The sequence below is a fragment of the Amblyraja radiata genome, chromosome 3, assembly GCF_010909765.2.
Source record: "Amblyraja radiata isolate CabotCenter1 chromosome 3, sAmbRad1.1.pri, whole genome shotgun sequence".
NCBI classification, from domain to species: domain Eukaryota; kingdom Metazoa; phylum Chordata; class Chondrichthyes; order Rajiformes; family Rajidae; genus Amblyraja; species Amblyraja radiata.
In genome coordinates, this window is record NC_045958.1 from 80,063,494 (window position 1) to 80,090,950 (window position 27,457).

General features: G+C 45.1%; 1 protein-coding gene across 1 annotated transcript in view; it reads right to left on the bottom strand.

The window, feature by feature from the left end:
• grin3a (glutamate ionotropic receptor NMDA type subunit 3A) overlaps nucleotides 1–27,457 on the bottom strand; it is a 163,767-nt gene that overhangs the window by 84,602 nt on the left and 51,708 nt on the right. Inside the window, exon 2 of the mRNA XM_033018209.1 lies at nucleotides 9,572–10,170. Within this exon, the coding sequence (XP_032874100.1) occupies nucleotides 9,572–10,170 (599 nt within the window). The remainder of the gene's footprint in view (nucleotides 1–9,571; nucleotides 10,171–27,457) is intronic.

Below are 27,457 nucleotides of genomic sequence, written 5' to 3' on the forward strand. Positions count from 1 at the left end.
GGCGGAGCCACAGTATGACTCAAAGCATGAGTGACACTGATCTACAAGCTGATCTATATTTCTCTTTCAACCCCATTCTCCTACCGTCTCCCCGTAACCCCTAACACCCTTACTAATAAAGAATCTGTCCATCTCCGCTTAAAAATATCCATTGACTTGGCCTCCACAGCCGTCTGCACAAAGAACTGGCTGCAGGGTGTGGCCAAGGTGAAACAGAAACTGGGATTCCAGCAGTTACCTTTCCTTTCTGTAGAAGGACATAATCTGGTGGTCAGATGCGAGTTGTGAGGTGTTGCTGAAGTGGCACTGGTGTGATTCACACGGTGACCTTGCATTACAGCAGTAACCCAAGACAATTCATTTTACCTGGAGACTGAAATTGGACGACATTTGCCATGTACAAAATTCCAGAGAACCGGCAGGAAAATTGTTTCCTAATATCTCCCTCATCCTGATGACTACATCTGCATGTGGCAACATCCAGCTGTGGACACATGACTATCAAGTGTCACCTCATATGTAGGCTCTGTCTGTTCCCAATTGTGCCCAGCCACGGTGCTGCGTAATGATCCATTCTGCGTAATGATCCATGATCATCCCCAGCACTCATCTCTAATAGTGATCAAACAGTGGTCTGCTTGGAATGCTCTCAAGGCCCTATAGATGGAGGAGGTGATGGATATACTGGATGGTTCTTCAGACAGGCTATCAAATTAATTTGACAGAATACCAGAATTCTCAAACCAACACCAACGTCATGCTTGGCAGGCAATGAAAGTGATCTTTCTCCTCAAATCTTTAATACACAACTGGAGTCTCAATGGCTGCTCTTGTGGTGATAACAGTTGGGATGAGGCTTTAGCCCATCGTCTTCTGTAAAGTGATGCAATGGTTGTTGTTGACGTTCATTCTGAACAATTGTGTATCACCAAACCAAAAATAAAACTGATTGAGGAACTCAGTGGGTCAGGCAGCATTTGTAAATAAAAAGGACAGTCAACATTTCAGGTAGATCCTTCCCCTGGATTCCAGAGATGCTGCTTGACCCACCGAGTTCCTCCAGTAGTTTGTTTTTGGCCTAGATCCCAGCATCTGCAGTCTCTTGTGTATTTTGTGTAACACCAGACTATATGCTTAATGAGCTGCTACTGGCAAATTATCAACCTAGAAAGTACATAAAGGAAAACCGATCCAACATAAAAAGAACAATGTGATGTACTGAGAATGGTGACGCATGTGCATGTTTGAATTTACACACATTTTCACATGTCATGAATAAAGTAATAATTTTGAACTAAAATAAAAGTTCCTGCTCTGTTCACAGGGTGTAGACTAGGACCTGACTGTGTTTCTCCACAGAAGTCCTGGAGTCTTACAATAGCTTGCGCCTAAGCTGGCAGCACCTGCCACCCATATCCAGCTGGAAATGGGCAACATTTCGGGTCAAAACCCTCGTCTGAAGAAGGGTTTCGGCCTGAAACATTGCCTATTTCCTTCGCTCCATAGATGCTGCTGCACCTACTGAGTTTCTCCAGCATTTTTGTGTACCTTCGATTTTCCAGCAACTACAGTTCCTTCTGAAACCCATATCCAGCTGCCTGAGGAGAATACCCAATGGGACAGTACAAACTTCCAGGCTGCAGATTAACCCTACTCAAATTTATGACCATTAAATTCTCCAATTTTGGATAACTTCACCCTTCCCCTTTTTTTCCCTACTTGCCCTTTCTTTCCCACCCTCTATCCCTTGTTCCACACCTGGATTTGCACCTACTTCTCCCCTCATTCCCCACCTCCACATCTACCTACATTCCATCCGTTAGCTCCACAATTCACATGGTTGCAATCACCTTCTGTCTTTTCATCTCTGGTCTTTGTCCAACCATCCATTTGTTCAACTGTATCCACCTATTATTTGCCAGGCTCTGTATGGCCCCATCTCTCTTCCAGCTTTCTTCCCTCCTCCTGAAGAAGGGTCCTGACTCAAAACATCATCTATCCATTTTCTCCTGAGATACTGACTGACCTGCTAGCTACTCCTGCACTTTGTGCCTTTGTCACTGTTTGCTGCCTGAACTTAGTGGCTGGAAATTGTAGCTAGCCCATTTCATGTCAGTTCAATTTGTGCAAAGGAATGCATTTGGCCAAAGGCGCAGTTTAAACGGATGGAGAAAAAATTGTTGACAATTGGCAAAGATCCAAATTCCAATTGGTTTCTTGCAGCCATCCATTATAAAAGGACAGCGTTGAAAATCAAGCCTCCTTAATTAACATTCCATTCATGTAGGCATGTGATGCAAGAAATAGATTGACACAACATGCAACGATTTATGACTAATGTCTGAGGTAATTATGAATTAAGGTGATAGTGTAATCACAATGAGCATCAAATTCATTTCACACATACTGATTCCATCTATTAAAAGGTGCAGGCTAGCCTGGATGGCATTCACAGCCCAATTATTCCAGCCCAATATTGGCTGTGTAAGTCTCATTTCAAAGTTACTGGACCAACACCAAACAATTATTTTCCTGCTGAAATTATCTGACAGCAGAATTTGACACTGGTGCAGATTCAGAAGCAATGACAAGGCTGTCTTGGCTGTGGTGTTGAACAATGTCTACAGAAGGAAAAACCCCCCTATAAAATGCTGGAGTAACAGCGGGTGTGGCATTATCCCTAGAGGATATGGATAGGTAACGTTTCAGGTCAAGAACCTTCTTCAGAGGTGTTTTTCTTACACGTTATCTGTAATACTGTTAAAACAAAAAAACGCAAGTTGCTGGAGTAACTCAGTGGGCCAGGAAGCATCTCTGGAGAATGTGCATAGGTGACGTTATGGGTCGGGACCCTTCTTGTGGCTGTGGTGGGGGGAGATGGTGGGGGTAAACTGTGGTACATTTGTCTACTAATTTATGGAGGTATATGGATGCGTTGGATGGTCCTGAAATGATGGATTGACTTATGCGGAAAGGCTGTCTGAAGAAGGATCCCGGCCCAGGATGTCACCTATCCATGTACTCCAGAGATGCTGCCTGGCCCGTTGAATTACTCCAGCACTCTGTGTTTGTTGTTGTAAACCAGCATCTCCAGTTCTTTGTTTCTTCTGTCTACAGAAGGAAAGGCTTGCATTTGTATGACTCCTTTCACAATCTCAGGACCACTGCCAATTAAAATTACACTTTACATGTGGCCACTGTCAAAATGTGAGAAAGGCAGCAGCCAATTGATAAACAGCAAACTCCCACAAAGACAATGTGATTAATTATTGGACAGAGCATAATGTGGGGAAATGTCAGATTATCCACTTTGGCAGGATGAATAGAAAAGTGAAATATTGTTTAAATGGAGATAGACAAAGTTCGGCGGAGCCCGCGGCCAACGGGGCCTGGGTCTGCGGAGCCCGCAGCTGCAGCCTGGGCCATTATCATGGAGGCGTCCGGAGAGGACGGGTGGCGATAGTGTAGAGGTCGGCGCGACGATTGATGAGACAAGGACGGACCACATGGGAGTGAGGAGGGCGCTGCCGGGGGAAGTACCAAAGGAGGACTAGTCATGGGGGGACCACCATGAGGGAGGGGGTGGGGGGAGAACAGAGGGGGAAGGGGAAGAACAATGGATGAACCTGGTGTGGGATACTTTGTAACTTTGTAAGTGCCCTTTATGTAGCGACTATTTGGATACCTTAGGTATGCAGAGAATTGCATTGCGACTTATCACTTGTGAAAATAAAGTATTAATCAATTAATCAATTAATTAATTCATTCATTATAGAATGCTATGAAATAGAGGGATCTGCATGTGCATGCACATAAAACTCAGAAAGCAATCATGCAGATAACGCAAATAATTAGGAAGGTAATTGGAATGTTGGTCTTTATGACGAAGAGATTGAAGACCGAAAGTAGGGAAGTCTTGTTGCAGTGGCACAGAGCACTGTTCAGACAACACCTGTGTTACTGATGTCTAATTATTTATGGAGGTATATAAATGCATTGGAGACGGCACAAACAAGGTTGTCCTAGAATGCGATGGCATAAGTGGATATACTAGGTATTAGAAGAATGAAGAAGATATTATCGAATCATTAAATTCTATTTGGAAAGGTAGATGCTGAGAGGATGTTCCCTCATGATGAAATATGGAAAATAGATTCAGTGTTTCATCCATGTATGAGGATGAGGAAGAATTTATCTCTCAGTAATGAATATTTGGAATTCTTTACCCCAGAGAGCTGTGGAGTTGGTTTGTTGAATATACAGTATTCATCATTGAGATAAACATAAATTTAATGTTTGGGAAATCAAGAGTTATGGAGAACAGGCAGGAATGTTGAACTTATTGAATGACGGAATATCTTCAAGAGACTATATGGCCTCCAAACCTTCCTACTTAATATCTTCTTGCAGATTGTCTGTTTTAGAGTTGCTAGTTGAGGGATGAATGTAGGGTATTTAGTAGGGTGTAGATTTAATGTTGCACAGGTAACTGTGTTAAACATTGGTTGGGGAGCAGACTGAATTTTAACCAGGACAATGTGATGAATATTGCACAGCGCCTAGAATTAAAAAAGGGCAAGGGCATGATAATTGTTACCAGGGAGCCGAACAAAAGTAGCTATGGCATCGGGACGAATATTGAGCAGGGTACCAGGATGGATGTACCTGGATAACAGAACAAATATTGGTCAGGGCATCAGGATGAATGTTGTTTTGGGCATCATGATGAAGGTTGCCAAGGGCACATGATCAATGTTGCCCAAAATATGGGATGAATGGTATCCAGGGAACAAAATAGGTGTTGGCCAGGACGGTACCCGGATGTGGCATGAAAGGACGAGAAGCCGAAGCAAAGAAGTGGAAGCCAGATAACCGAACGGAAACAAAGCCGAAAAGCCAACTAACTGAAAGCGTACGAAGCTGAAAAGCCAACTAACCGAAAGGGCGGGATGCCTAAAAGCCAACTAACCGAAAGGGCGGGATGCCTAAAAGCAAACTCACTGAAAGGCCGCTATGCCGAAATATCAACTCACTGAAAGGCTGCATCACCTACAAGCCAACTCACCGAAGGGCCGCTCTGCCGAAAAGTCAAATACGGACATGACGTCGTCGGGGGGGGGGGGGGGGGGGGGGGTGGGACTTGTCAGCGATTTGTCCAGACCCCCGAGTTCATCACCTCACTGGCTGGTGGAGACGGGAGAGTGGGGGTCAATTTCCACACAAGCCATAGGTGACTGGGCACTCTGAACCCGAGCGCCAAGTTGTATGCAGCCGAAGGAGCGCATCCCTCAGGACAGCCCCCACTCTCTCATGGCCACGGCCGCCCTCCGCCTTGTCTCCCCCGTGCGGCCGCACTGTGACGGGCTGTGGGTCGGCAGCGCCGGGTGGAGCAGAGGTGTGGGACAGGCTGGTCCCTCTGCCCAGAGTCACTGACCACGATGCATTGCCATCGGTCCGTTTCCTTTCGGTTATTTGGCTTCCGCTTCTTTGCTTCGGCTTCTCGTCCTTTGTCGGCACGTCCGCACATGGGCCAGGACATTAGATGAATGCTGAGGTTACCCGAGAAATTGGGCTGAATATTCCTGAGATGAACCATCATGCTTTTCTTTATGCCAGTCTCAAAGGATATTTATCATCCCGTGAAGGTTTCATCTCATTCAAAAGATAACATATTTCAAGAGTGCAAGACTTAGTTTGTTCTGCACAGTGTCAACTTGTGCTATGTATAGCAATGTTACAAAATTTTGAGATTTTAAAAATCAAGTCTGTAATTTATCCCATCAGATAAAGCATAAAAATAAGTTTAATTTGACACCTAATTCACTTTCATATCTCAAGTATTTAAAAAGTTATGGCCATTTTCATACTGGGAAATGAGCATCTTGTTCCCTATTGATTTTCTATGGACATAACAAAAAAGCTGTGATCGTGAACAGTCAAAAGCCCATAACTTTCTTAAAAATTAAGAGAACTGAATGAAATTTTCAGTTATCATAGATTGAAGCATTCTGAAACAAATATAAAATAATCTTACTTGGATGACCTGAAATTAAAGCATATAATTAGTTAGTTACCTAATTGTAGCTAATTTCAGACTTCAATTACTAGATCTAAACATCTATCCATTTCTTAATAAATGATTAACATTTTTAAATAGCCTAAATGTCCAAATAATATTCACAAATAATTCACAATAAAACATGATTTTTAAATCTCATTTACATTAATTTATAGGCCAAATGGAAGGAATTTAGTGTTTAATTGCTGTAAATAAATGCCCATTTAAATCAGCTTTCCAGTGGGTCCCTGTGGAACGCGCTGGTTTAGAACGTTCACATTGCGGTAGATTTGTGCCTCAAATGCCCAGAAAAATACTGCGCGATATAATGGGCCCAAATTGAGCTACTCGCAATATTAAACTTTGTATAAAGGGATCTTTAGAAGCCCTTTTTAATGTAAAAATATACAACCTAACTTCTGCTATTTGCTTTATGAGACCCTGCGGTTGCTGACGGTCGCGGGTTTAGAGATTGATTTTTAAACTACTATAACTATTATTCAAGGCCTTTGAACCTAATAATAGCTTTTGCGACGGGGTCTTCCAGCGATTTTTCGTTAATAATTAACTAGGCTGAACATTTTCGATTGGAACAGTTTAGAGAAAATCGCGTTTTAAACCCGCCCCCTCTAAACGGCGCCAAAATCGCGCACACCCTCAGCAGCAGATCTTCAACGACGCTTCAGGTAGGCTTTGCAACATACCTACTATGTACTCAATTATCTAGAACGGCATTGCCCACTGCTACCTCTTATTACAGTTGGGGTTCACTACAGATTTGAAGTCAATTTTAACTCCAAAGAAAATATTGCTTTTCATGAGCAAAACAACAATCCTCTAATATTCTTTGAGTTATAAATAATACAATAGGCAGAAGATACGGCTAATGGCGTTCAAGCACACAGTGCATGTAAAGGACATTGGAAATCATGGTCTACATTGCAACATAAAAAAGTTGAAAATCTCCAGGTACTATTAAAGAATGAAAAATGCTCAGCCATCAAACCAACTCTGACACATCAGTGGCAAGATTTAGTTCCCCACTGAGCTACCTTGGAAGCTCTGTATAATTCGAGGGATATTAAAGTTACTGCCCTACTTTGATAGGAAAATTAATGCCGTTGGAAATGTATGGATCATGTACTAAACCAACAGAGAAAATGAACAGATCAGCCACTACCCATGAATGCACCAAGGGCAATAGACAGATTGTCCTTAAGACGGAAAGACCACATATTTTCCTTGAGTTTATGTTACAACGCCTGTAATGTGCATACAAAAAGTCTTTGTCGAGTCGTTAACTCTGTTTTTCATTCTACAGTTCCTGCCTGAAGCTCTGAGTGTTTCTAACATTTTTGGTGTTTATTTCCTGTGTACAGCAACTGCAGTATAACATTTTAAATGTTTACAATTTCACCCACAATGCATTCATTAGTCACCACTTAATTCAATGGCTAGCGTAGAGAATTGAAAGGCACAAGAAAACCTGACAACTGTATGTGTAGGGCAATTTTTCTTTGCATGTCAATTGCGAATATCAACTCGGCTCATTGTTTTTTGCCTCCAAGGTATTCAAACCTCTTTCTATCACCTAAGCAGACACTTAGGTGATAGAAAGTGTCAGCACTGTATGTAGTGCTGCATTGTCAAAGGTTCTATCTTTCTAATGAGAGGTTCAGTGGAAGCTCTGTTTGTTTATTCAGTTTAACAATTGCATGATGTATTAAAAAGAAAGGTGCTGGTTTACACCAAAGATAGACACAAAGTGCTGGAGTAACTCAGCGGGACAGGCAGCATCTCTGGAGAACATGGATAGGTGACATTACGGGTCTGGATCCTTCTTCAGACTGATTGTAGTAGGGAGAATGGGACTAAAACAATGACATTTTTGCTGATGCCTTGGCCAAGAGTTACATTCGGTCCAAAACAGATTAGAATAATACCTGAGATAGACACACAATGTTGGAGTAACAGTGGGACAGAAGGAATTCCTTCTATTCCATTCCTTTTATCCAGGGATGCTGCCTGTCCAGCCAAGTTACTCCAGCATTGTATGTCTATCTCCGGTGTAAACCGGCATCTGCGGTTCCTACCAACACATTTAGAATAATATCTCATCATTACCAATCCAAAAACTGGAAGAAAGGATTCTTTAGTTTCACAGCAATGACAATGGGATGTAGATAAGCTGCGCTTTGCCAGGGAAAATAAAAACACACCCCATTAAGGATACAAGGATACAAAGGACATTTATTATCACATACACCAATTGGTGTAGTGAAATTTGACTTGCCATTGCAGCACACTAATAAAGATAATACACAACATTCAAGAATTTAACAATAAACATGAAAACATCCCCACACAATGATTCCCACTGTGAGGGAAGGCACAAAGTCCAGTCCCCATCGCCTTGTCCACCCATAGTCTGGCTTATTGAGGCCTCCGCAGTCGCCGCTACGGCGGCCCGATGTTTCAGGCCCTTCTCGCCGGGTGATGGTGATCTGGCGTCGGGAGAACCCTCTCAGCGGCTTGGGGCACCTGGAACGGCCGCTTCCTTACTGGAGATCACGTCTTCCGAAGCCAACAGGCCGCGCTGGATGGAGCTCCACCACTGGTGATCTCGCCGAGAGATCCCAGGCTCACGATGTTAAAGTCAGCGATATTTTACAATATTTTACCAATCATCTCTGAATGTTTTTATAGATTAATACGTAATTAACTTAGCACTAGCCTGCATAGCACAGTTTCACCCTCCTGCAGATACTACCTGACCCGCAGAGTATTTCCAGCATCTGTTTTTATTTCATACTAAGTGGGACCCGTTGGGTCCCATGTTCACACGGGAGGGCTGGTCCCCCGATGCAATATTCCACCTCTCCACCAATTCCACCTCTCCACCAATTACCTCAACCCAAACAACCATTAGCAGTGCATTTTTACTTCAACCAAAACAATCATTTGCAGTGCATTTTTACTTCAACCCAAACAAGCATTTGCAGTACATTTTTACTTCAAACCAATCATATTTTCATTTTCAAACCACATTAAGGGCACTCACAGTTGAGTAGACATGTGTTCAGTGTTATTCAGAGCTTAGAGAGACGTGACCCTCTGGCTTCCTCCATCTTGCAGAGACTCACTCAGAGGCACACCACTTCCTGGTTATATAGTTCCTCCCCTCCCTCCAGCAGGGGCAGCAGAGAGAATGGCTAATTTAAAAAAAACATTAATATCTCTCTGATTTTTCATCAATGGGAAAAATCCTCTGGTCCAAAAAGGCGGAGGGGGGCTCTGAGTGAGGTGGCCAAAAATGACGGCCGTAGGTGGCGGCATTCTCTCGGAAATCGCAGCACAGCGAGCCAAAAGCGGTCAAGATCAGAGTTTTAGTAATATAGATTTATAGTATATCAAATTTTCTGTTTTTCATAAAATTTCACTTAACCTTTGGTGATGACTTTATGAAAGATTAATGCCATTACCAATTAAACTCTTAAAAGCAGCAAGTCTTACCTTGAAAGAAACTGGCCCGATGTTATATTAATTTCCTCCCAATGCATGCAGTTTGTTGTACTTGGAATGAGTGCCAGGTCTGGCCTGACGTAGGTTGCAGTGGTTACTGCTCTGGCTATCAGTTCCAATGCATCCTGCACATAGTTGTGGAAAGCAGGCTCAGTCATTTTACCATGGGCCAGCAGACCCATGGGCAACCCCTCAGTCCTCAGCTCCTCCACATTTTGAGAGTCACCAAGAATCCAATGGAGTTCCGCCAGTGTCAATCCATAATTTGCTGCCAACTGGAAAATCCTTTGGAAATGGTCAATGTTACAGCCAAAGGTGACGATGGATAATGAGACCGCCTTGGCCGCTGCCAAGTACCCTTGTAGGTAACTCAGAAAATCATTGTCATCGCTGTCTTCTGTGATGTTGAAAACGGTCCCGAGGTGAATCTTGGAATTGTTGTACAAAAGGCTGAGGACATCGGACACGTTCCACTCCTGGCACAGAACCAAGTTGACGTCATACCAGCTATTCATCGTCAGGAGGGAAATAAGTATGTCTGCATTGGTGGGGTGAGAATTTTCCAGGCTCATCTGCAGGTGGAGGGGATTCTGTATTAATCAATAAAAAGAACATATCAGCACAGCAAATGTCATCTCAGACTTTCAGCGTGTTTTTCTCAGAGGAATTCACAGCATTATCACAGCAGTGCTATACTGATTGGGTGTATACTGCAAGGTTGCTTCCCCTGGTGATGGGTAGGGAGAAGAGGGAGATTGAGTTACACAGAGAGGGGGTAGCTACAAATAAGATGCCTTGTCTCAGGAGTAAGGCATTGATCTTTTAAGACTGAGATGGGGATAAATCTTTCCTCTCACCAAGGTATAAACAAAACTGTGACCGATAAATATTTGGACGATATGCAAACATTGTCGAACAGGGCAATGATCAGATCAGCCATGATCTCACAGAATGGCGCGGCTACTGAAGGGGCTGAATGGCATAAACCTGCTCTTATTTTGTATTCTCTTCATGTTCTTATGAAAGTAACTACCCTGGTTTTGGCAATAATTACAAATATATCTTAATCAGCCCAAGTAAAAATAAGCTGGGAGACTAGATCTAGGTTTCAATTTCCCTGCAACACGATGAAGTCTAAATCCCAAATTTTGTTAAATTAGAAGATTGTGATCTGTAGGTAATATTAAATGATTTACATTTGTGTATTTACCACTCTTTGTTAGACATTCAACCAATATGAGCAAGTGAATAGGCTGCCAGGAAAATGGGATGAAAGAAAGAAATAACGGGCAGAGCTCTCACAGGAACCTAATGCATTACAAGATAACTTTGCTAATTCTATCCTGTATCTCTTATCAGGTTGTTGATGTAGCGTGAGACAAGAGAATGAAATTAATCCTTTTATTTAATAGTGTTAGGCCAAATAACAGGAAAGCAATTTTATTAAGTTAATAGGTAATCGTGCCAATGAAACCTTCAATTTGTTTTATACCTGCCTTTGTACTCTGAGGTCAAAATTTTTTTTTCTAGTCAAGAGAGGTTCTCTTGAACTCAACATTTTAAATCCCAAAAGTAACGGGGTTGTCAAAGAAACAAGCACAGACGGACATTGGTTGGCAGTTAATGAGGACACTTTGGTATAAGGTGACCTCATTCCTCATGGCAAGAGCTTCACACTATGATGTAATTTAGCATGCACCAAGAACAAACAAATCTCACACACTCATTCATGATTAGTGACCACATGTGCCTGGTAGAATTTCTGGAGTTGGGTGACTTAACCTGACAACCAGCATTCAAATTCATAAAATATTGATTTTCCCTGATGCAGTGCTGAAAACAAAACAGTGTTGCAATGACCTAATTTCAAGGTTATTTTGCTTCCAAGAATAGATCATTTCGTAGACAAGTGGGAGCGAGCTCCTTGTTTTAACTTTCCTTGCATTGTCAGTTTATATCAGTCCAAAATGCTGATGTATGTTGCAATTAGTTTTTTCTTTACATTATGAAGTGTCAATAGCTTTAATTATGCCATCTGGTTGTGCCACTTGAATTAACAGCAGTAATCCTCCTAACATGAACTTTGATTCAGAAGAAAATAGCTCAAGATCTTTTTCTGACTTTTTTAAAATAAAGATCTCTGTTATTTCCTGGATGAATGATAACTAATTGGGGGCAAGTTCATTTCTCAGATATAAGAAAATCTTTGTCATTGTTCTGAAAAGCTGGTATGCCTGCCTGAGCACAAAAATAACACTTGCTTAAAACAAACTGCTGGAGGAACTCAGTAGGTCAGCCAGCAACTGTGAAGGGAGATGGACAGATGTCATTTTGGGTGGGAGGCCTTCCGCAAACTTAGAGCTGACTTTGTTAATTAAAAGCATTAGGTTTTCTTGCCGGTATTTCCTCTCCTCTGAAGTATACGTGCGTCCTTTGAAAGGGTCAACTGAATGCTGAATTAGGGCCAGTGTCAAAGATTTCCTGGAGGGATGTAATTTTAGAGTTTGGCATATTTGGCCATTCACAGTGTAATTACAAACTAAAATTTAAAAAATGACCCATGGTTAAAAGCAAATTCAACCTTTGCAAATCCATGGAATCGTGTGCTATTATTCTATAATTTAAAGATTTGTTTTATTTTAAAAATTCATGTTAGCAGCAATGTGCTGGTTAAATGATTACAAAAGATGAGTCCTCAGAAAAAAATATTATTAAGGGATCTTGTGCAAATCACCGGAAATTGAGTTCTAATGAAAAGTTATTAACCCAAAATGTTAACTCTGCATCATTTTCCATAGATGCTGTCTGACCTCCTGAGTGTACCCAGCATTTTGTGCTTTTATTTTTAAAAAGTCAGTTTAAATTGCACCCTCTGCTCTGAACCATTTACATTTCTGAAGAAAGGAACTGTGATACAAAATCCTGCAGTCATGCTGGAAATCTAAGGTAAAAGAGAATGGTGGATCCACAAGACACTCACTCTGCATCAATGGCACGAACCCTGGAAAGAGATATAAGAAAGAGTCAGTAGTTGCCTTCTCATGGATCTGTTGGCGATGCAACAGTTGCCCTTACACCATTATCCCTTCCCTCCATCTAGGAACCCAAAGGCTTCAAGGTGAAGCAGCAATCCACTCCTTGCAAGTTTGAAAGTGCTCACAATATGATCTCTTCTGTATCGGAGAAGCTAAATGCTGGGTGACTGCTTTTCTCAATAGCTCCATTCAATCCATAAGCGTGATGCTCAGCTACCACTTGCTTGTCACATTAATTCTTCATCTCACTCCCAATTTGATCACCCTATCATTGTTCCAACAGCTAAACAGAAGCTCGAGGCACAACCTCTCATCTCCTAAATGGATATGTTGCAGTCCTTAGGACACAACACTGAATTCAACCATTTTGGATAACCAGCCTTCCCAATTCGTGTCAGGGCAGCATGGTGGCACAGCGGTAGAATGTCTTACAGTGCGAGAGACCCGGGTTTATTCCAACTACGGGTGCTATCTGTACGGAGTTTGTACGTTTCCCCTGTGATCATGTGAGTTTTCTCCAGGTGCTCCAGTTTCCTCCCACACCAAAGAAGTACAGGTTTGTAGGCTAATTAGCTTCGGTGAAAATTGTAAATTATTCCTTAGGATAGATGATAGAGCTAGTGTTAATGGGCTGTCCCACTGCGGCGACTTAATTGGCGAGATTAGAAGAGTTTAGAAGAGTTTGAAAGAATGTCATGTTGAAGACCTCCTTCGACCTTCCTCGACTATGTTGAAGACTAGCTTCGACTAGCTTCGGGAAAATTAGACACCGAATAGTGGAGAGTGAAGACAACCTCCTTAGATCTCCTTCGACCTCCCTTTGACTATGTTGAAGACTATCTACGACTACCTTTCGACCTCCTTCGATTACCTTCGACTACCCTCGAATACCTACGAATAACATACGAACAACACGAATAACAGAGAATGGAGCAGCTGGGCTTGTACACTCTGGAGTTTAGAAGGATGAGAGGGTTTCTCATTGAAACATATAAGATTGTTAAGGGCTTGGGCACACTAGAGGCAGGAAACATGTTCCCGATGTTGGGGGAGACCAGAACCAGGGGCCACAGTTTAAGAATAAGGAGTAAGCCATTTAGAACGGAGACGAGGAAACACTTTTTCTCACAGAGAGTGGTGAGTCTGTGGAATTATCTGCCTCAGAGGGCGGTGGAGGCAGGTTCTCTGGATGCTTTCAAGAGAGAGCTAGATAGGGCTCTTAAAAATAGCAGAGTCGGGGGATATGGGGAGAAGGCAGGAACGGGGTACTGATTGGGGATGATCAGCCATGATCACATTGAATGGCGGTGCTGACTCAAAGGGCCAAATGGCCTACTCCTGCACCTATTGTCTATTGTCTATTGACCAACTACGACCTACTTCGACTAAACCTACGAGTAAAAAAAGTATCGATTATTTCCATGGCGACCTTTTTTTACTCGCGGGCATTTTTCAGCATGTTGAAAAATACGCCGCGACCTTGCTGAGGCCTCGAGTATGCGGGGACTACGGTCGAGCATGAAGGAGAGTTACAAAGACCTCCTAGGACCTCCTGTCGACCATGCTGCGAGTATGAGTCGAGGGCAAACTCTTCTGAACTCGCAGATTAGGTCTCCGCAGTGGGACAGCCTCTTTATGGGGTCACTGGTGGACAGAAGGGCCTGTTTCTGCGCTGTATCTCTAAACTAAACTAAACTGGCTAGTTGTGATGATAAATCATTAATCTGTAAGATTAACCCAGTGTTTTACACCTATGCTGCTTGGTCTTCTGGGTACTTTTAACATTCTGCTGCAGGAGAACATCAAGTGGGCCCGAATGAAAATCAACCAAGTAAATCTCGAAGCATCTCCATAGTCAAGGGGGTGCTTAGAGACACAAGGTTCTGCATCGGTGACGACCCAATACCAACAGTGTCTGAGCAGCCAGTTAAAAGCCTGGGCAGATGGTACAACGCAAGTCTCAAGGACAAAGAGCAGGTGCAACAACTAAGGCAAGAAATTGTCAACGGCCTGGAGAACATCAATCAGACCCTACTGCCTGGGAAACTGAAGCTCTGGTGCCTACAGTTTGGACTCCTTCCTCGGACAATGTGGCCACTGACCGTTTATGAAGCCCCAATAACAACTGTGGAGAAGATGGAGCGAACCATAACTTCATACGCGAAGAAATGGCTCAGTGTCCCACGATGTCTAACTAACATCGGCCTATATGGCAAAGGGGTCCTGGAACTACCTCTCACTAGTCTAACAGAGGAATACAAGTGTTCTAAAGTAAGACTCCAGATGACACTGAGGGACTCTAGAGACAAGACCATCAGTGCTGTTGCGCCGCCCCTAGTAACTGGCCGGAAGTGGACACCATCTGACGCAGTACAGCAAGCTTCATCAGCCCTGAGGCACAAAGACATCGTGGGGCAAGTCCAGCAGGGAAGAGAAGGCTTTGGCCTTACGACAAGTAAACCAACTTGGCGAAAGGCCACAACATCAGAGCGGAGGACATTGGTGGTCGAGGAGGTGCGGCGACAGGAGGAGGCCGCAAGAAGTGCAAAGGCGGTCTCTCTTGCCAAACAGGGGCAATGGATGCAGTGGGAAGGTGTGGAGCGGAGGAAGATCAGCTGGAAAGAACTATGGGAAATGGAAGCAAGCAAGAACAGCTTCATCATCAGAGCGACTTATGACGTGCTTCCATCACCAAAGAACCTCCATCAGTGGTACGGCGAGGATCCAACCTGTGCCCTCTGCCCAACTCCAGCGACCCTCAAACACATCATGGTAGGCTGCAAGACCAGCCTCACGCAAGGGAGATACACGTGGCGGCATAATCAGGTACTAAAAAGCCTGGCATCAGCCCTTGAGAACAGGCGGTATGCGACCAACTCCTTGCCTCCGAGAGCAAGCAACCCCCCCCCCCCCAAGGGCAACAACCTTTGTCCGAGAAGGACAGAAAACATCTAAACATCCTTCCACCAGATCAGAAAAAGGAAACCTATGCAGGGCCCGCGACTGGAGGATGCTGGCGGACATCGGCCGACAACTAATTTTTCTACCTGAAATTGCTTCCACCAACCTCAGGCCAGACTTGGTGTTCTGGTCCCCTTCACAGAAGACTGCTTACATCATAGAGCTCACAGTTCCATGGGAGAACTCTGTTGAGGAGGCCTATGAGCGTAAGAAACTGCGCTATGCAGAGCTTGCAGCAGAGGCAACGCAGCGTGGCTGGAACACCAAAGTCTATCCAGTTGAAGTGGGATGCAGAGGATTTGTTGCGTCATCTACCATCAGACTGCTGAAGGAGCTTGGAATCCACGGTCAGGCTCTGCGGAAGACCATAAGATCACTCTCAGAGGCGGCTGAAAGAAGCAGCCGGTGGATTTGGCTCAAGCGGAAAGACCCATGCTGGGCCCCAAGTACGTCAGGGTGAATCTTTGGGACGGTTTGACACGGGACACGCGCTGAGGGCTGATCATCCTGCAGCGGGCCGCTCTTGTGGAGGGTGTATAGTGTTAAAAGGCCGAAACACCCAGTGATGCAAGGGTACACTACTGATGATGTGTCCTGTGCCCAACTGTCCTGAAGGTTACCCAGGCCAAGATATACGTATCCCCCCCCACCGATGTTGAGCGTCTACCACTCTCAACAATCAACGAATGTCGTGAAATGCTCCCCACCTATTAGCACAAGGGACTTCTTTAACATCTTGTCCTGTGTACTTGATTCTCGTTTGCTTCAGATTTCAATAAAATCATAATTCAGTCACTCAATTTGTTCTCTTCCATCTGTTCTCATTCGTCTCTTTCTGTTATTCTGATGATAAATCAGCTGTAATTTACATTACTTCACCCCAGCAGCCTCCACTCTCCCCAATGTTTAATTGACGTCCCAGTGTGCCATTAACCTCTGCTTTGTTGTCACCCTACTACTATTTCCTCGATTCCCTCCGCCTCTCCTCCTTCTCTGCATGTTGGATTTCTAAGATAAAAGAGTCAAGAGTCAAGAGAGTTTTATTGTCATGTGTCCCAGATAGGACAAAAAAAAATATTTGTCTCCTTAGCTCTTTCTTGGTCACCTTAGGGCACCTTAGCTCTGTTTCATTCTAATTGCTGAGTTTTATATCAGGTTTCCAGCATCTGTTGTTTTTTAATTGTTTGTCAGCGAATAATATAAAACATCATTGCAAAGTTCCTAGAGAGGATAAACTTGATGTTACAAAGTTAGAATTGGGCATTCTAATGGGCCTGTCTCACTGAGGCGATTTTTTTGGCGACTGTCATAATCGTAGCAGGCCGCCGAAAAACTGGAAACTGGACCCCCCTACGACAATGTCTACGACAATGTTTACAACAACCTACCTCCTAGTCGACGTCAAGCTATGGCAAGCTACCGACAACCGGCGACCATTAGGACGTCCACCTATGACCACACCTACGATAACCTAAGTCCACCCGCGACAAGCTACGACAAGGTAAGACAATTCAGTCGCCGGTACCTGTCGCCGGTTGACGTAGGTAGTCGCTAATGGAATTCATCGAAGTCAGCACCGGCGACAACCTACGTCATCCTGGTGACAACTTATGTGATCCTGGTGACAGCACCTATGTCAGGCTACGATCATTGGCGTCAAGCCCACGGATGCTGACTGTCGCCGAAATGTTTCGAACATTTCAAAATCCAGCGGCGACCAGAAAAAAGGTATGGCTCTTTGGGCGACTGAGGAGACCATACAGGCGACACCCCGGCGACCATGTGACGATAGCCTAGTTGCCTGTAGTCACCTAAAAAATTGCCTAAGTGGGACAGACCCATTACTTGAATACAGAGTAATTGCTTTGGGAAACAAAAGTGTATAACATTAGACCATATTTATATTATATTTATTTCATATTTTCATGGTGGGACAGTGGCTAAGAAGGCTGTGCTGCTCTCTTACTGCCTGGTCTCCACCATGACTTCAAATGCTGTCTGCATGGAATTTACACATTCCTCTTATGACAACATGGATTTCGCTGGGAGGGTCAGGTTTTCTCCTATATCCTAAGCGTAAGTGGTTCACTGTGTTATTTGGACACGTTAAATTTATCCAGTGTCGGTGGATGGCAGGAGATTCAGGGTGGAGTTTATGGGCATGTATGACAGCATAGGTTACTGGGAAATAAGTGGAGGAATGGGAGTGATGTATTAGCTCTTTGAGCTGATGTTGGGTTGATGGGCTACATCGCCTCCTTCGATGTAATAAGTAAATATAATATAAATAAGACATGGTGCATTACATTGAAAGATGGTATGCTGACAATGAAAGTAATGACAGCATTCAATTGCAACAGCATTGACATTAAACTAACTATTTTCATCTATTTAAATTACTGGGATAAAATGAAAAACAGTTTTAGCACTGCATTGCTACAGCACAAACAGCAAGTATTGTAGTGTGTGGCAGAATGTTACTGGACATTATCTGGATTATTTTAGATAATCATTTGAAGGTTGAAACCTACCAGAGAGTTAAGGGCCGGTCCCACCAGCATGCGATAGCATGCGTATAGCGCGACCAAACGTGGGCGCTTGAGGCGTACGGCCTCGCGGGGCCAGTCCCACTTCGGTCGGCGGAGGCGTATGGAGTTGTGCGGGGCTGGTCCCGACATCGCGCGGGGCTCCGAAAATCCTGCACTGTCTGAAAATTCCGCACGATAACGGCCTGTCGGCCCGCAGTCATATTGAGGCCGTACGCAGCCGCATCGAGGCCGTACGCAGCGTCTTGGCGTCGTACGCAGCGTCTTGACATCGTAGGCAGAGTATTGACGGCGTACGCAACGTCTTGATGGCGTACGCCTAGCGCGTGGCATTGCATGATGATATCACCGCCCAGCATGCCATTGCGTGATGACGTCACTGCCCGACACCGTGCAACGTCCAAATTCAGTCGGCCCGCCTCCTGCCCAGCTGATTGGTGAGTATGATGTCGGGACCAGCACCACACAACTCCACACACCTGCGTGGTTTGAATTGGGGCCGGGCCCGCGAGACTGTACGCGACGTTTGGTCGCGCTGGATGCATGCTATCGCATGCTGGTGGGACAGGCCCTTTAGATTTCAGACATTAGGGCAGCAGAAAAGAGAAAGGGAAAGTGGGGCTAATTAAAGAACTTAATGCACTGGTTGCTGAAGCCACAGATATCAATGGTAGGCCAGCAAAAATGTAGATGTTGAAGAGACAAGAAAAGTAGGGTTGTAAGACTGGAGGTTTCAAAATGATTACTGCATCGACAATGAACCAAGCTGCATTTGTTTGCTTTATGAACAGATTCTGTCAGTAAGCTCTCCAGAGTGATTCTGATGTCTCATTTAAAATGCATAAATTGCCTGAGCATTATACATGGAAAGGACAATTAAAATCCAATTCAGTAACCCGCAGTCGTGTTTTCTAATTATGAGTTAATTAACTTTTTTTTTCGGCGGTGCATTTGATAATAAAGCCGACAGAAGATAACATACCTTAACACAGCAGAGTCCTCAATGCGCAATGCACCATGTAAACATAGGCCAGAATTTAAGGTTATTGGAGATTTAAGTTTATTAATATCAACAATGTTCTCAGAGTTTTTGATGCCTTCTAGGACCATTTATTGCAAAAATATTGCCATTAAAAATAGGCAGGCTACATGTTATAACCTTATTTAGCTCAATAACAGTCTCCAGATAGACACTGGAATGCTGGAATAACTCAGAGGGACAGGCAGCATCTCTGGAGAGAAGGAATGGGTGATGTTTCGGGTCGAGACCCTTCTTCAGAGAGAGTCAAGTCAAGCGAGTCAAGAGTGTTTTATTGTCATACTAGACCAAGTGCAGACCCGTTGGGTCTGTTCCTCCAAAGACTGGTTGCGATGGGGGGTGGAGGGCGGCATGCGGCGTCACACGCACTAACCACCCCCACACACACGCTAACTACCCCCTCTTGATATTATATCAATATTATTAAGAGAAGGAGGGAGGGGGGGATTGAGAGTGAGGGCAGAGAGAGAATGGGGAGAGACAGAGAGAGAGGGGCAGAGACAGAAGGGCAAGAGGCAGAGGGAGGGGGGTGGAGAGGGAGGGTGGGGAGAGAAAGATGGGAGGAGAGAGGGGAGGAGGAAGAGGAAGGCTGAGAGGCGGGGGGGGGGGGTAGGGGAGGGGTGGAAGGGGTTTAGGGGAGGGTGGGCAGGGGAGGGATGGCAGGGGGGTTGGGGAGAGGGAGGGGGGAGAGGGAGGGGGAGAGAGAGGCGGAGAGAGAGGGGAGAGAGGGAGGGAGAGAGAGAGGGGGAGAGGGAGGGGGGAGAGGGAGGGGGGAGAAGGAGGGGGGAGAGGGAGGGGGAGAGAGAGGGGGTGAGAGAGGGGGTGAGAGGGAGAGAGAGAGGGGGAGAGAGAGAGGGGGAGAGAGGGAGGGAGAGAGAGAGAGGGGGCAGCGAGGGGGGGAGAGTGAGGGGGGAGTGAGGGGGGAGAGAGGGAGGAGGGGGGAGGGAGGGGAGAGGGAGAGGGGGGAGAGAGGGGAGGGGGAGAGGGGGGAGAGGGGAGGGTGGGAGGAAGAGGGAAGGGGGAGAAGGGGGGGGGGGGGGGAGAAGGGAGGGAGGAGAGGGGTAGGGCCGCCCAGCAGCCGTTGGCCTCAGAGTGAGCCTCAGCTCCCTGGCCTAGCATCCTCAGTGCATCCTCTCTGTACCCCCGGAGCCAGCCGGTTATCTCCGGGTCGTCACAGAGGACCAATTCACGAACGCTTCAGATGGAGTGGGCGGACGGGCGTGGTCCCGAGTGAGCCTGCGGGCTGCTAGCAAGGCATGGAGCATTCTGAGGACGGCGAAAAGCAGCGGGGGGACCAGCCGAACGTGGCTTCCGCCAGCGTGACAGAGCCGGGCCGGGGAGGGGGCGGTGCCGCGAGCAAGGGCATTGTGACGTCTGCAGCTGCCGCAGCTGCCGCAACGGTTTGATTGAAAAAAAACAGTCCGTCTTGTAAACAACTTTATTAAAAATCTGGGGAAATAATTGATCAAATTTAGGGAGTCGTCGATTACCGAAATTGTAAGTTAAATCGCCACCGAAATATGTAAAAATCGCAGCGCATTTGTTTCTGGTTTTTATGTTAAGCCTTCATGGCTACTTTTTTGATGTTTATTAATAATTGCCTCGTTATATACTCGGAACAATTAGGGGCCGGTAAATAAGTGGCCATTCGGCTTATTTTGTGTGTCATTAATTATGGCATGTGTCTTTCAATTTTACACTGCCCGTTATCATGTGGGTGGGATTTATGACGTTTTTTAGGGCGTGCTTGGAACTAAGTTTCCTGCGCAGAAGCTGAGGTTTTAGTTTAGTTTGGGACTTGCATGAGGAAGGCATACCCTTTGACCATGCGAAGTGTAACGGAGACACGAGGAGTTTTCTAACCTTTAAATCGATATGCTGGAGTTTGACGAAGATTATAGTGTACGAATCGGAAGAAGGTTGCATGTTTACCTTATTGTTTTTCATCAACAATAAAGAATCTATGAATCAAAACACTGTGTTATGAAGATTTATCTGTGAAGAAGCTCTGAAGGTCTCATGTAAAGCTCACATGGGTATTACTACATTCTCCTTAATCATGTAGTCCACTTAGTGGCTAGATGGAGTAATCGCTTGAACGATATAAAAATCTGCCGCTACAACGGGGGAAGAGAAAAAAAAAGAAAAGTTCAATAAATAACAAATATAGTGCAATAATAATATAATCTTTTGCAGTTCAGAACTCAGAGCTTATTCATTGTAGTGTTTAATAGCCTGATGGCTGTAGGGAAGAAGCTGGTCCTGAACCTGGACGTTACATTTTTCAGGCTCCTGTACTTTCTTCCTGATGGCAACGATGAGATGAGTGTGTGGCCAGGATGGTGTGGGTTTTTGATGATTTTAGCTGCTTTTTTGAGGCAGCGACTACAATAGATCCCTTCGACGGTGGGAACGTCAAAGCTTTTGTAGTCTTTTTCGCTCCTGGACATTCAAGTTGCTGAACCAGGCCACGACGCAACCAGTCAGAATGCATCCACAAGATCTCATGAAAATAGGAGCACGAGTAGATCATCAGGTATGGTGCCGACCTGAAACATCATCAGTCCATTCCCTCTGCAGATACTGCCTGACCCGTTAAATTCTTTCATCACTTAGTTTTTTGCTCAAGATTCCAGGATCTCCAGTTTCTTGTATCTCCAGATCACCAGACCCCACAGACCTGCCCCACCATTCAATATGATCATGGCTGAATCACCCCAAGGCCTCTACCCCACCACTGTGCCAGATCCCCAAAGCCCTTAATTACCCAATCAACCAAATAAATCTTTACCTCCAATTTAAGTAATTAGCTATCTATCAATCTATGGCGTTCACTCCAACTCGGGGTTGAGTGGTGCCATCTGCTTCATGATGTCCTGCAACTCTCTTCCGTCCCCAGCTATTGTGCTAGCTCTGGCCAGAGTGTTGATGTAGTATAATCAGGGGCTGAAACCCTGGTGCTGTATTGGCCATTCACCATGATGCAGTTTTACTGCTATGCGGTGTGCAGTCTTCTCCCAGCAAGAAAGAAAGAACATGATATAAACATTTCAACATAAACATCCACCACAGTGGAACCAGCACTTCCCACTGTGGTGGATCTTGAGCACAAAAGACCAACCAATCTTCCTCCTGTTCACCCATGGTCCGTGCCCTGAACCCTCCGCAGTCGCCGATATACAGGCCCTCTCGCCAGCATGATCGAGACTCCAACTCGGGACGGATCGGAACACTACGCAGCTTATTACCGGAGACCGCGGCTTCATGATGCCAAATCCACAGGCCTCGCTGTTGGATCAATTCTCAGGCAGCTCCGCAATGTTAATGTCCGCGCCGCGCCCGCGCTAGAAGCTCCACAGACCGAGCTCCACGGTGTTAAAGTCAGCAGGCCCCCGCGATCGGAACTTCAACACTAGTGATCCTCGGCAAAGGATCGCAGCTCCGCGATGTTAAAGGCCATGCTGTGCCTGCTGCTGAAGGTCTGGGATCTGGGCCGGTCTCCAGTAGGAAAGGCCACACCAATCCAGTTGTTAGGCCCCGAGGAAGGGTCCCAAACAACCCCCCTCCCCAGGTATCTTCCCGTGCAACCACAGAAGATGCAACACCTGTCCCAATACCTCCCCCCTCGACTCTATCCAGGTACCCCGACAGTCCTTTCAGGTTAGGCAGAGGTTCACTTGCACTACCTCAAACCTCATCTACTGTATCCGTTGTTCAAGGTTTGGACTCTTATATATCGGCAAGACCAAAACGTAGATTGGGCAATTGTTTCGCTGAACACCTTCGCTCAGTCCGCCTGAACTTACCTCATATCAGCCTGAAGTGTCTCGACCCAATACGCCACCCATTCCTTCTCTCTAGAGATGCTGCCTGTCCTGCTGAGTTACTCCAGCATTTTGTGTCTATCTTCAATTTAGACCAGAAACTACTTCCTTCCTACACTACCAGTCTCCAGAGACTCATTTTAAGGTAAACATTAAATGTTTATGAAATGTATTGCACACATTGAAAAAATTATGCTTACACTAATATTTATGATTGTTTTGGAAATGAGAGATGGCAGGACTACATTTATGGTTTATGTTGTGTAATTATAATCACTTACCATTGGTACCTCACAATAATTTGCCACATCTTCAAAAATCAGTTACTGTTCCCTCTCTTCTTCACTTCACTCCAATCACTTCTAACACCGTCTCAAAACTCAATCTGCTGTTTGTTTCCAAAGCTAGTAAGAAAGACTAACAAAAAAATCTGACTGTTCTTTGAAATTGTGTCCTGACATTGTCTAATTCTTCATCCTATCTGTGTATGAATTGTGCCTGATTGAGAAATCTGTCTCCACTTGAACAGATTTTGAAGTTGGGCTTGCAAGGAAATCCAAGCGGACCAAGCTGATTTTGTTTATTCACAGCTTAACTCCATTCTTTCTGCTCTTGTTCCCATCCCTTCCTATTTGCATCCATGACACTAACAATCACTACCATTTCAACAGTTTCCGGTATCCTTATCCCAACCAGTTCATCTTCACCAAGAGTGCCCCATCTCTCCAGACCTCCAGCCCACAGCAGGATAATCGAAGGGTGTTTCACCTCTTCCTTGCACAGATGGCCAACCAGTTTCCCTCTCTGCCACCCTCCTTCATCTGAAAAAACCCATTCTCAATTTATCCATTAAACAAGTTTGTTAACTCAAGAAGGAGAAAAAGTAACATTTTTTGGACTGGTAGGATTGTGTACATTTATTACTGGTGTGGTTAGATCGTAAATATAGTTTAAGCCACTTTCTAACCAGGATGCCATACCAACCTGCATCAGCTTATGTTCACCTCAAAATTCATCCGTTTTCTCCCAATCTAAAGTGTAGCCACGGTAATCTGCATACATCTAAGGTCTGTGGGTGTGTGGATCAATCCTTTTTCAGTCCTACACAGGCCAGCTCCCTTACCTCTTTTTCTGATATGCTGGTGACTCCTTTGGTGCTAGTTCTTCCCTTGCATAGAATTCAAACAGTTTCCATCCTGCTCTCATTTCCACATGGTCCATCTTGGATTCCTTGACTTCATTATTTCTATCCCAGTGACTGGCATCCAATGCAAGCCTTCGACTTTCAGTTATGGTGTTGCGCAGTGCCGCAGTAGTAGAGTTGCTGCCTTACAGCACTAGAGACCCGGGTGCAATCCTGACTATGGATGCTATCTATATGGAGTTTGTATGTTCTCCTCGTGACCATGTGGGTTTTCTCTTGGTGCTCCGGCTTCTCTTGGTGCTCCTTCCACATTCCAAAGACATACAGATTTGGTTAATTGGCTTTGGTAAAAATTATAAATTGTCCCTATTGTATAGGCTAGTGCCAGTATATGAGGATCGCTGGCCAACATGGACGGTGGGCTAAAGGGCCTGCTTCTGTGATGTATCTCTAAACAAAAAACAGTTAACTAAACTTGAGTATATTTCATTTCACCCTGGTTCATGTAAGGTCTTCATTCCATTCTTCCAGCTTCTCTGTCTCCATCTTATCAGTTCTGATCATCGAATCATTCAAAAATATAGCATGGAAACAGGCCCTTTGGCCCACTAAGCCCATGCCAACCATCAATCACCTGTTCTCACTAGTTCTGTTATCCCACTTTCTGACCCACTCCCAACCAACAAGGGGCAATTTACAAACCTGCACATCTTTGGGATGTGGGAGGAAACTATAGCCCCAGTAGAAACCCCACGTGATTACAAGGAGAAAGGTCAAACATCACACAGAGAGTACTTGAAATCAGGATCAAACCCGGCTCTCTGGCGCTGTGAGGAAGCACTACCAGCCTCGCCAATGTGCTACCGCTCATTGACGATAACAAACCGGAAGTGGCGGCGCTGTGTTACAGCTGCGGCTCGCCTGCAGTCTGTCTGTTTTTACTTTTTTTGTTTGTTTTTTTTTGTCTAGTTTAGTAATTTTTTTGGTTATTAGGTGGTGTTATGTGTGTGTGGGGAGGGTGAAACAGAGCTTTCTGTCTCTCCCTTCGGGGGAACGCGACTTTTTGTCGTATCCCCCTTCTCTTCCCCCGTCTGCGCTGAGGCCTAATGGCGGAGCTGGCGGCCTCCAACCTGCGACCGACCTCGAGGGTCCGGAGGTAGAGCCAGCCAGGACTCACCAACGCGAGGCTGGCCGTCTTCGAGCTGTGGCGACGTCCGGGTAGCGGCACGACTCGGCGCTCCGGTGAGGGCGGACGGTGCGGAGCTGAGACACTCCCGTGCGGCCGGCACGGCTACCGGCTGGAAGGCGCTCCCGTGTGAGCAGCCCGGTGCGGGGCTGAGACGCTGCCGTGCGGGTGGACCGGCTCCCGGCTGGAAGGTGCTCTCGTGGGGGCAGCCCGGTGCGGGGCTGAGACGCTGCCTTGTGGGCGGCCCGGTGCGGAGCGGAGACGGTGCTACGGCGGCTGAGGCTGCGTTCTGGCGGCGGCGACCTGAATCTGGGGCTCGGCCGCAGGCCAGTGGAGGACAATGTCGGGAGCTCGCAGGTCACAGGCTGGTGCCTGTTTTCCGGAGCACCCGTTGCAACAGCTGCGTCCGCTGGACTGGAGGGCGGCAGCTTCGACAACCCCCCAGGCCGCGGAGTTTGAACCTGACTGACTTACCATCGCCCGGTGAGGTATCGCCTCGGCGCAGAGGGAGAAGAGGAAGGAAGAGACAGTAACTCTAAGACTTTTGCCTCCATCACAGTGAGGAGGTGTTTGGTGAACTCACTGTGGTGGATGTTAATTTGTGTTTATTGTGTTCTGTTATTATTACATGTATGGCTGCAGGCAACAGCATTTCGTTCAGACCGAAAGGTCTGAATGACAAATAAAGGATTCAATTCAATTCAATTCAATTCAATGTTCCATATAAAAGTTTCCTCCTTTGTCCTGACCATCTTTTCGCCTTTATCACCATTGACAGAACTCTCAACCATGAGACCTCCAATTATTCCACATCTACTTTCTTTCCCGTTTCCTCCTATCTGGATCAAGGATAGGGTTCCCCTTGTCGTCATTTTGCCCCCTCCCCCAATCAATCACCACATTCAGCATTCCTTACTCTGTAATTTCTACCACCTTCAATGTGATGCCACCAACTTTGATTTTTACTCAAGATTCCACCATCTGTAGTCCCTTGTATCTCCAGTTTCAATGTTTTGCCTTCATCCATTTGTCGAGATAAGAAATCCATTTGCATCTTATTTGAAAGAATCACAGGCAGATATCCATGGTGCGGATATGTTAACAGCTCCTATAATCACACCTCCTTTATTCTCAGGAGGTACATAAAGGATAAGTGCAATGCAGCATTAAAAGATTAAATTGCATGAATGTTCAGGAATATTAAATACAACCAATGTGAATGTATTTATCATTTAATGTGACTGTTTTAAAGAAGCAACTTACAGAAAGGAGGAACATTGGTAATAATTGAAATGAGGGGGTCAGACATTTTTGTGAAAAGGACATAAAAGAAAATGGCCAACCACTGATAAATAGGATTAGAATGGTGGTACACTTGATGGTTGACATTGGAACGGTGTGCTGAGTAGTCTGTTATTGTGTTATATGACTCTTTGAAAGGAACCACTTCAGCTCTGTTAAATGAAGACAACTTAATAGAATATGACGAGTGCATGGGGCTCACATTTATCTACAACTAAGCAAGTGAATTGTACAAGACAGCAACAAGCCAAGTGGGTGAATCAAACAGTGATCTATCATAAGAAATCATGTTCAGACAGGTCGGCATGGTTTGGAGCACTGGAAAATGCTCTATTTCAGAGTCACCTTTGAAATGAATTCCTCTAAGGAATACTAAAATCAAATTATATTTATTTATGTTTTTCTGTGGAATATATCGAAAATAATAGGATTAGACAAGTATATATATATAGATAAATCCACAAGTGTGATTTTGCCTCTGATTCCCCAGTCTCAGCGCATCATGGTTACCACAACATGTCATTGTCCACTGTGAGAACAAATAGGCAGAATACATGCCCTAGTGGGGTGCAATTCTACTTGCCCATAACAGTATGAACCTTGTATGTGGACTAATTTGTTCCCAATATAATTTCTGTCAACACAGTGGCAGAGAGGTGGATTTGCTGTCTCACAGCGCTTGCAGCACCAGAGACCCGGTTCGATCCCAACTATGGGTGCTGTCTGTATGGAGTTTGTGCATTCTCCCCGTGACCTGCGTGGGTTTTCTCCGAGATCTTCGATTTCCTCCCACACACCAAAGATGTACAGGTTTATAGCTTAATTGGCTTGGTAAATGTC